Below are 10,000 nucleotides of genomic sequence, written 5' to 3'. Positions count from 1 at the left end.
CCACTTGACACGGTCCTCCAACCGTTTGCTGCTCATGCGTGAAGATAACCACGGTGTCACGGGTAATACCGGTACCGAATAGGCGTAGAACAACCGGCGAATTACTGTGCACCGACGGAACACCATCGTCTTCCGTCTCCAGATGCTTGTTCGAGCGCTCGACACGCCAACTCAGTATATGTGGACTACCAAGTTTCTCACCGTCACCGTACGTGCGTCGCAGAATTGCATTATTGCTGCTGTTGCTGCTGCTGGTGTTTTGGTCAATACTTCGCTTGAGGCGTGTCTGTTGTCTGAAATGATTATTGAAACACCAAAAAAGATCGGATGTTAATGGTGTCGCCACTGATCACTTTTTGCAAGCGTTGTTCCTCGTGCTAACAGTCGAACGTATCGTGATTTCGAATTACTATTCCCGCAGTTTAAGGAATCCTTTTCAAATCATCGCTAACGCTAAAAACCAACACCCTCGCCGCGGTTTAAGCACAGGGTATAGAAATGTTACATTGAAAATCCATTACCACGACCCCTAATGAATTGATCATTTAGCCATTATTCTATGTACTGGGGTAGACGTGATTTAAGAAGCGGAATGTGTCGTGAAAACCGACCACAATTTATGAACAAAATTGAGCTCAGCGGATTCATAAGCGTAGCGCATTCAAAAAGCAAACGTACGTAGCGAAAAGCAAACGAAGAAAACAAAGGGAAAAACCTGCCGCGAGTCGCGACACGTGTGTCGTATGATCAGCTACTTCCAGGAGTACGAGAACCATCCGAGCAAGGGCAAACGGGTCATGGTATGTGATTCATCCCAGCGCATCACGCACCACACGGTTGCGATGTGCCTCTTCGCCATTACCACGACTCGCTGGTCAGGCCGTCCACACACAGATTTCTTTGTGCGGATTGTTTTAATTAGCACCTTAGCTGGCGAACTTAAATTCAATTAAAACCCCTCTGGAGAACGTGCGGAAACGGCATTTGGTTTTCCAACACAAAACCAGCTATACGGCACGTCACACTGTTCCTAGATCACAGCATAAGAAATGATGCACAGTGTGTGTTTGTAGCATAAGTCAGAGTAATCATTGAAACGATATGAAAGATGAAAATCGAGAGCATTGCACGATGGCGCCGTTGGGTAACACGACGCGTTCGTCGCAAAAGAACGAATCATCTTTCCGAAAATAGCTCGAAAAGGAAGCAAAAAACACATTTTACACATTTGGTATGCAGTGATTTTGAAGCAATCGTTTATCATCAATTGATTAAAATGTACTTAAAACCCTTGCTGCTGTGTGCTGCTCCAAATCGATAAGACAGCATGCGAGCTCACTCACTGTCAGGCTAATGGCGGGTGGCCGAGACAAGCGTATCAAAATCTACGCAAGAGATAAACGGTCTCCTGTTATCAAGGCGCACATTATTCGCAGGGTTATACGCGGTAGGCATGGTCACAGCACAGTGTCTGACTCGATACGTAGGAGGTATGCTTCCGAATTCCTCTATAAAACCAGAAACCAACTCTCTCCTGGTTAAGATTAAGGAAAATTGCTCTAATACAAAGCTAATTCCTTTCAACTGCCGGTGACTCAACCCGGTAAGAGCTCGGCGCGGGTCCTATACCCTCGTTAACGCGATACAAAACGACACCTTTGCAATAGAGAACGCTGCGTGTTGAGGCCAAGATGAGCGTGATACCGACAAATACGCAGGCACTCGGGACAAGTTGCACTGCTGGGTAGCAGATAACGTAAAGTAAGATGACGTATCGTTCGCGTATATTAACGAGTGTGTTTTGATACCATGGATGGGTTTACAGAAATCGGGATTTCCATAAATAGCCACATCCCCCCGAGGGCAGGAGACAACCGTGTAATCGGCAGTCGGTAGAAATACCAAAATACTGATACGCGGTTTGTCAATGAAATGAACCATGTTAGAGTCATAGGCGAAGCAATTTCTAAACATTCCAATACTCATTTCGAGGATTCCGAGGATAGGTGTACGGAAGTCCAGATGAACATCGTAAAAGACCATGCAAAAGTTCTCCTCTGAAACGAGGATCCAGCGCTCCCTGCACTTTTCTAGGTGCTCCGGAGCCGGACATCCGGAGTTATTTAAAGGAGGATACACTACCTGCTGGTGTGCGTGCCAAACGCTGTACAGATTGTTGTGCGAGGCAGACATCACAGCATCATAAATAATGAAACTTCCTGTTTGTAGTTTGCGGGTCCCCCCTTTTTTGTCGACCACGCACAACTGAGTGGCATATTCCGTTTAATTACTTTGAAACAGAAATCCAATTCCCGACCGTACGAAGCATATCATCCGAGCAGAGGCGAGCCTCCGACACACACGCAGCCAAACACAGCCGCACCAGAAAGTAAATGATCGAGTGCCGCCGGTATTAAGATGTTCAAACATGCTGACGAGTAGAGGCATCCGTGCGGGGTGGGATGGCCAACCATCGTGTGACGTATAGCGTGGAATCATGCACAGGAATGTGGCCGCGTTCGCACCCCACACGTCCGCATTCGCGTTCGCCTTTATTTTTTGTTTTTCATTCGCTTTCGACGACATTCCCTAGCCCCAGAAGCGACCGGTAGTTGACCGAGTTCAACTGAACCCAGGTTCTTCGTCATTGCATGTTCAAGGTCATGCGGTCTCGGGACATTTACGAGACATTTGCACCTCTTCTCCAGTCTTCCATTCCAGACCATATGTACCCGCTAAGGCGCTTTGCCGTACTCGGCCGCATAGAATCGAAGGTTGGTTCGGTGATTGCTTCCTTCGGTCAAAACATAAAGTTCTAACGCTCCCCACGGAGCTCTCGTCGTACGACACGAAGCCGCCACATCACGCGGTCGCTTCGCTGCTCAATAGAAATCGTTTAAAATGGTGGCTCGGCGGTGCGATGTGTATCGCTAATGAAAGTGAGTTTCTTGGCAGCGAACGAATACCCCAACGGCTGGCCGGCCCGTTGTGTGGAATTACAACGCAAGACGCGGCTTGATTGGGAAGACACGACGTCGTCATCGAGCGGTGAATGTTTCGTCATCGCCATCGCCGTCAAAGTTCCGTCCACCAATCAGTGGCCTGGATTCTGCTGCAAGCTTGAGGATATAAGAATTGACCAGAATGGCTTTAGCTTACCTCTGTGGTTCGAACTTGATGACAACCGTGGTACCCCAGCTCGAAGAACATACGAGATCATCGATCGGCCCGGATGGTTCCGGTTTCTTTCCTGTTGGTTCACCCCCGGCATCACCCGTGAGCACTAGTAGCTTAGTCCGTTCTGGGGGTGAGTGGCCATTGGATTGGGGAGGAATCAATTCCACCAAAAAGCGTCGATTATCACTTTGCACCACCGTACTGGCCGGTAAGCCAGCATGCTCACGACACTCAAGCTGACCGCCCGTTACGATCCATTTGGCCAATTGGTTTCCCGTATCGTGCAATTCCTCGTTTAGAATCCGGAATGTGCGACCATCGTCGTCATCGTTGGCCGGAACAACGCTTATCGTGGCGAGTCTACCGATCGCAGTAGACAGTTCTGGTGACGAAACGGTCGACGTAGTAACCACTCGCGAGAATCCAATTGGCAACGCATGGGTCGTCGCCATTGGGACGATGGGAACGGCCAGATGCAGTAGGCAAACGAGTATTATTTTTAACATTATGCACACCAAACCGTCCGTTTTCAAAGAATTCGGCGGAATTGCGCGTGCCATATCGCGTACACTCCTGGCCATATCGCCCCGGCACAGACAGGCCCTTCCGCAGCGCGTGTAACGATGACGCGCGCGTCGACGGGTTTTTTTTTTGGATGTTAATTGGCCCGTTCTTTTTTAACAACGATTTCCGCGTGAGGTCTACGGCCCTCCAAGCAGGCGCTTCTACTATAAACCAGCCAACAATACAAAACACACTGCGCAGAACGCACGCCACACGCGACGGTTGTAGTACTTCGTTAACGACTCGTGACTTTCAGCTACTACCCGACGACATCTCGCGCGGATTTTGGGGTTGCAAATGGGCCACACCACTCCACCACTAGTACTACTACTACTACTACTACTTGGGAGTGCCACCACTCCACGTCGCCGCTGTTCCTCTTCCACGCATCGATCGATGGTGTGCGGCTAAGGTCGATGTTGATTAATGCGGCGAGAATATATGCACTACTCCGGTCGATGCTGGACGAATGACCGCCGTCTGCCGTGCGCCGTGCTGTTGTCCGTGTCTCAGGTCCGTGGAGATGAGTCACTACGAAACAGACGACAACAAACCTCGCTGGCCACACCGCTGGCTAGTTACTCGGGCACACCATTCTTAGATACGTTCTTGGAGTAAAAACACACAAATTAGACACCCCGCTCGGTCGGTCACCCTGCTGGCGGCGTGGAGCAGAGCAAGGTGTGCGCCAGGTGGGGACAACAAATATAAACAATCAGCTAAACGCCAGCCGATCCCACTTTCCACTGGCGGCCTCCTGCAGCCACATTGTTCCGGTAAATCGCGCGAACCGCGCAAAGTTCTAGTCACGGAAACGTGCGCCTCTGTTTTTCCTTGATGGCCGCGGGACTTTTTCGGGGTTTTCGACGGTTTCACGGCGACGGATTTCACGGTCGAAGCGCTGGCGGCGTCGGCGACAGTGGTGTGGACGAGGCCTAAGCCACTAGCCATCCCTTTTCTTCTTGTGGAAAATGGCATTCGCGTTCCCACTCCCACAAACAGCTGATCGATAAGATTTCTTTGTATAGTACTGCGGGTTGAATGTTCGGCCAATTTTTCGCCTGATACTATGACAGTCAAGCGATAAAATCGGTTTTTGATTTTTTAAAAAGGTTTCAAACGGTTTTTGTAAAATTGAAAAAGTAGCGATAAAACCCAAATCTGGACTCACTCGTAGATGATGCGGCTAAATTTTTAAGCCGCAACAGCTTTCTCCCGGAAGCATTTAAAACCTGCCCAGGATACCGGGCCTGGTGCCAATGAAAGCAGAAAGGTTTACCTGTAGTTATCCTTGAAATGATTCTCCAAACCCCGTCGGTCAGCTGTAAAGTTCTTATGGAGAATTTCCGCTGGCTTAACAACGACCACAAGGCAAACGTGGTTCGGATTTATTCGAAGCATATTTCTTTGCCATCCATGGTGTGCCAGCGTGATGAAGGTCCTTTGCACGTTTCTCTCACTTACGTGAACTCATTATTCTTGACTGTTCTTCCCGCATTCCCCTTCCAAGTGATAATGCATGCACGGAGGGAGGAGACCGGGGAAAGTGTTGGTTTAATGATAAAACCGGTCCTTCTAGTCGCACGAGGCTTCGCTGAGAAACGGATGATGCAATATGTGCAGCATGTGAAATCACTCTTCTTCTTCTCGATTTCCATATCTCGTCCCACCACAACACAAGGTTCTAGCCATCGTTTACGTAGATTTACAGGTTATTTTGTTTGTTACCTGTTTCATTATTGGGTTTTTATTACCGACCATATTTTCATAGTTTCGCTAATGTATCCCATGATACACATCGTACGCTGATGGTATTCGATGGGATACTGAGTGTACTGTTGGAAGAACTGAGGTAGCTCAGCAGAAATGAAGACTGTTGAAATGTTCCCGATTCTTGAAATGCGGGCCCCAGTTGCCGTTGGAGCCACCGTTGGCCTTCGTACGATCCCCCGTCGTAGTTTGGTTTTGTCCGACGTTCTTCTTGATGTTGCCACCCGTCGGTGCGCTGTAGGCCGATTTTTGGTTCTGCTTGGTCACCGTGCGGTCCTGCATGCTGTAGCCGTGTGTTTGGGGGCGTGGGGATATCAGGGTACGTACTGGATCTGTGTGAGCACCTGGAACTCCAAATGGTTGCCTGAGTTTCCCGTTCGGCTACCTTTGCGGATGTTCAAGTTGTTGATAAGCCTGAAACGCACGAGTAAAATAGTGAAGTTGTAACAAACGGCAATCAAGTTACTACGCCCCATGACGGTGTATAGAACCGAAATGCCCTTCACCTAATCGAATGAACCTGGCCAAAGAACCAGTGGTCCTTGACACTCGAACATAACATTGCAAGAATTAATCCTCATCAAACTGTTTGTACCAATACTTTTGCTAATCACAATTGAAAGGGCACTACCGAACCACGGAATGGTAGTTCATTCTGGAGCGAAGAAGAACTCTAACCGGTGAGCTTTGCAAACAGAAGCCCTGAAAAATGAAGCCAGCCTGGTCGCTATACTAGCTGCGTTCCACGTAGACACAACTGAAGAAGTGTGCAATCTGGAACCGGTTTGAGCATCACTCCTTCGACTACTTTGCATGATGAATCATTCGAGGAGCTTCTCAAGCCTTGTCGCTGGAAACATCCTTTGACCATTTGGCTGACACTAGAATGTTCCGTAGGACAATTCCTTCCACTTCACGACTACTTCTGTAGTATATGCCGCCTAACTCCAAAAACATATTTATACTAAACACGTACCTCACGGATGGCAGAAACTTGAGCGTTGAGTCTGGTTTGACAATTAACATTGACACCAATTTATTGTTTGCTAACTTTTGATATTAAAAGAAACATGCAGCCAAACTAGAATGGATGCACTCGATGAAATGACCAGAATACGACGGTTTCGTACAGCGGACTGATGTGACCGATCGCTGCACGCTTACTTTTATACAAACTGGTCTGTCCCTCGTCGGTCAGGGTGTAGGTAGGGAAAGCGACGGCGGTGGCGGCGGTCGACCTGGTCGACGATAGGAAGCGGTCATCTTTGACTAACCACCTTCGTTCGTGGGTTTTCTGTCCACAGGTTTACCGCCTTTTTTTTCTAAAAATGCGAATCAAAAAACTGGTTCCTGCATCGAAACGGCCACAACTGAGTCGCGCTAGGAACCGTGGATGGCGCTGGCGCAACTTCATCCCGGGGCGTGGGGCTACGACGCGCAACGGGTTTCTACAATGAATTCATCAGTATCAACATGAGTATACTGATAGTCTAGGGATCTAACGAATGATGTTTTCGTTACTTCGTCTTGCTTGCTCGCTTCGGGGAAGCTCGAAAAGTGTGTATGGTCATGGTAGGAACCGTGAGCACGGCTCTAGTGCTCTAGCAAAGGCGTAAAAGTCTTCGTTCTTTTCTATCTTCGTACTAGTAAGGCATTGGATGGGCCCAGGCGTCTAGTACATATTCCATGTACCGGCAAAAGTTGTTCAACTTTTTTGAGACTTTCATGATTAAAAGGCTCCTTTCGATCAGTAGAATCACGCGACTCGATGTCATGCGAATCATATTCTACCAAGATTGCAAATGGCGTAATAGATCAAGTACTGCGTGTATGCATAATCAAACAATAGTTCTCATACTGCACTAGACGGAAACCTTGGGAAATTCCATAAACCTGATCGTGCTGCATGCGCACTAGGCAGGTCGCAGGCCCAGCAGAAATATTACTGCAGCTCATGTACCTCTTCAAACGGTCGGTATTTCCGTTAAACCGATAACTTAACATGGAACACAACATGGACTGGAAAGATTCGCGCATGTTCTAGTCGCAATGTCGAAAAGACCATAACGTCAATGGAAAATTTTGGAATCCATTACAGAGCCAGTTTAAAACGTATATCAGTGCGCAAAGGATGAAATGAAAACCGAAAAACTGGCTCCAAAGGGGACCAGGTAGTCGCAAACCGAAACGAGTAACGATCGCAAGCCGGCCGCGCTCAAAAAAGGAAACAGAAAGAGATGGAAGTTTTAATACAAAAAAAACCTGAAAAAAACATACAGATGGAGTGTGGCAAAAAAAAGCGATTGACACTTAAGCGATTAATCGCAGCAGGCGACATCTTTTCCTTGCGATCCGGTTCAAGCCGGTTCACCGGTGGATCTGGGTCTCATCATTAAACAAAATCGCTACCGCCCCACCCGGCCACCCACCACAGTAGCAATCCACCAGAGAAACCACTTATCGACATGTGCGACATTCCGGTTTTCGGCCGCTGCCACTACGTCACCGCGCGCAGCGTTGGGGACCGTTTCACTCATGAGCACGCGGTCAGCGCATGATCAGCCGGATGAACATGAGCCACGCCACCTTCGCCATCCGTTCGCGCCTCCAGTTTGTCTTCCAATGTCACACACGGCCAGCATGCAGCACGAAGCAGAAAGAAAGGAGAAACATGCAAAACAGAAAGAAAGAACAGATAAAGTAACACGATAAAATGATTGAAAAATGTTACCAAAGGTGAAGCGGTGAATGGAGCAGCCACCGTTGACCTGTTGGATTTGATTTGAGATTCATAGACCCGTATTTCAGTCAGAAAGGGATGATTTTACTCGGTTTGGCTTAAACCACGCATTTACGATTGTTCGTCGCTTTGGAAGGGTGAGCAGGATTATCACTTGTCGTCCTTGATACGCCTGATTTATGTCCCTTCCTGGTAGACGCAGACGAAATGTAGCCTTTGGTCTCTGCTCGAAGCCCTTCGGCGGCGGAAGTTAGTCGGATAATGATATGGTAAATGGCTTTCATTCCGGTTTGTTCTAGTGGTATATTGATGCAGTTTTATTCGTTTTTCTTAATTGGTAATCCTCACGATCTTTAGATTGTTGTAAGTTTCCTGCCAGTCCCTGCTGCTGCTACTGCTGCTGCTGCTGCTGCTGCTCCCGCTTGGCTGCACAAAGAATGTTACGAATCTTTGAATTGAAAAAAAGTCATAATCTAAGATAAAGTTTACGAAGCTACTCCTCAGCTACACGAGCGACAGGCGCGGCGCAATCGGGTTGTCAGTTCCATATAAGTTACAGGTTTCGTTCATTCGTCCCACAGCGGAGTAGCATCTCCAAGGGTTAACGAAGCGCTCGGTGTTTGTTGAGCCTGAGGTTGCGTGCCGGAAGATGGTGGTGGCATTGGTGACCTGCTTGCGGCATATTTGGAAGCGTTGCCTCTCGGTGTCATGCGGTGATCGTGCGAGTTAGACGACGCCACCGAATCGCTTGATCTTCCTCCACCCCCGCCTTGATGATGGTGATAGGAACTGCCGGACACGGAACTGTAAAGAAAGGGAGCATTTTTTTTACTATACTTCTCCACGGTCCTCCTCGAAGGGTCAAGGGCAACCTACCTTCGATCAGACTGTTGTCGGTTGTTGCCACCACCAGTGCGGTTGCTCCATGAATCCGTCGCCTTTGACCAGCTATCATACTCGACACTGCGACCACCACCCGGCGGTTGATGATGTTGATGGTGAGGCGGTCCCGCCGTCCGGTAATGATGATCACTGCTGTTGGAGTATGGTGAAGGTTGTTGCTGCATCATCATAAGGCTACTACTGCTGGCCGCACTGCTCGCACCACCCATGCCCATGCCACGGGACGAAGATGATGATTTGTAGCCGTGGATACTCGGTGGATGGCCGGCGGGCATTCCACCGGCATAAGACGATTTGTTGGAGTACTGGGACGGCGTCGAAGTACCGTAACGGGGTGTCTGGGAGAAGTGTGGCGTTTGCTGGTACGGCGTCATGTACGGTGTTTGGCCACTCGGGGTGTAGGGCTGGCATGGAAAAGGGAAAACAAGGGGAAACAATCATTACTACCATTACTGACAACCCGACCACCTTTTCGTACAAAACATACCGTTGTAACGAAGTTACTGGATCCATATTCCAGCGGAGTGTACGAGTAATGCGGTGTATGATGTGCTGCTGCTGACAGCGAGCTCAGCATGTGTGGTGGCATATTCTTTGCCACAGACTCGATGGCTTCACCTGGAACAAAAAGCAAAAGTGTGTCAAGTTGAAAAAAGAACGGAAACAGTTCAAAAATCCAAGAGCCACGGGACACTTACTGTTAAGATCGCTAAACTTGGGCGTGCTACCGTACGGAGTGCGTGTGGACATACCGCCGACTTTGGGTGTACTTTTGGGCGTTTCGATCGGAATCGGATCACGGAAGTGCTCCTTGAACCACTTCAACAGGGAGTTGACGGAATCGAA

The 10,000-nt window shown here is 48.6% G+C and overlaps 3 protein-coding genes across 4 annotated transcripts in view; all 3 read right to left on the bottom strand.

Annotated features, from left to right (window-relative positions):
* LOC125948782 (unextended protein) overlaps positions 1-4,618 on the bottom strand; it is a 9,355-nt gene extending 4,737 nt beyond the window's left edge. For both annotated transcript variants that reach the window (XM_049675158.1, XM_049675159.1), the window contains exons 1-2: positions 3,160-4,618; positions 1-293 (exon numbers count right to left, since the gene is read on the bottom strand). The exon at positions 1-293 is cut by the window's left edge and continues 20 nt beyond it. In XM_049675158.1, coding sequence (XP_049531115.1) covers positions 1-293; positions 3,160-3,758 — 892 coding nt within the window. In that variant the 5' untranslated portion in view covers positions 3,759-4,618. The remainder of the gene's footprint in view (positions 294-3,159) is intronic.
* Positions 4,619-5,435: 817 nt separating this feature from the next.
* LOC125948785 (uncharacterized) lies at positions 5,436-6,660 on the bottom strand. Its single transcript, XM_049675178.1, has 2 exons — positions 6,488-6,660; positions 5,436-5,925 (listed from the first exon to the last, which is right to left on the bottom strand). Exons 1-2 carry the CDS (start codon positions 6,535-6,537, stop codon positions 5,826-5,828), a joined length of 150 nt encoding a protein of 49 aa, XP_049531135.1. The 5' UTR covers positions 6,538-6,660; the 3' UTR covers positions 5,436-5,825.
* Positions 6,661-8,515: 1,855 nt separating this feature from the next.
* Positions 8,516-10,000, bottom strand: part of LOC125948780 (transcription elongation factor SPT6) — a 7,106-nt gene continuing 5,621 nt past the window's right edge. The window contains exons 5-8 of the mRNA XM_049675153.1: positions 9,853-10,000; positions 9,642-9,772; positions 9,128-9,558; positions 8,516-9,055 (exon numbers count right to left, since the gene is read on the bottom strand). The exon at positions 9,853-10,000 is cut by the window's right edge and continues 4,167 nt beyond it. Coding sequence (XP_049531110.1) covers positions 8,818-9,055; positions 9,128-9,558; positions 9,642-9,772; positions 9,853-10,000 — 948 coding nt within the window. The 3' untranslated portion in view covers positions 8,516-8,817. The remainder of the gene's footprint in view (positions 9,056-9,127; positions 9,559-9,641; positions 9,773-9,852) is intronic.

This window comes from Anopheles darlingi, chromosome 2 (assembly GCF_943734745.1).
Source record: "Anopheles darlingi chromosome 2, idAnoDarlMG_H_01, whole genome shotgun sequence".
In the NCBI taxonomy this organism is placed as follows: Eukaryota; Metazoa; Arthropoda; class Insecta; order Diptera; family Culicidae; genus Anopheles; species Anopheles darlingi.
Note: the sequence above shows the minus strand (reverse complement) of the source record. Positions and strands in the feature narration are given on the sequence as shown.

Coding starts and splice junctions, on each gene's coding strand:
- LOC125948785 (XM_049675178.1), bottom strand. CDS start 6,537: ATGTTAATTGTCAAACCAGACTCAACGCTCAAGTTTCTGCCATCCGTG. Junction 5,926..6,487: donor AAGTTTCTGCCATCCGTGAG/GTACGTGTTTAG, acceptor CGTGCGTTTCAG/GCTTATCAACAACTTGAACA.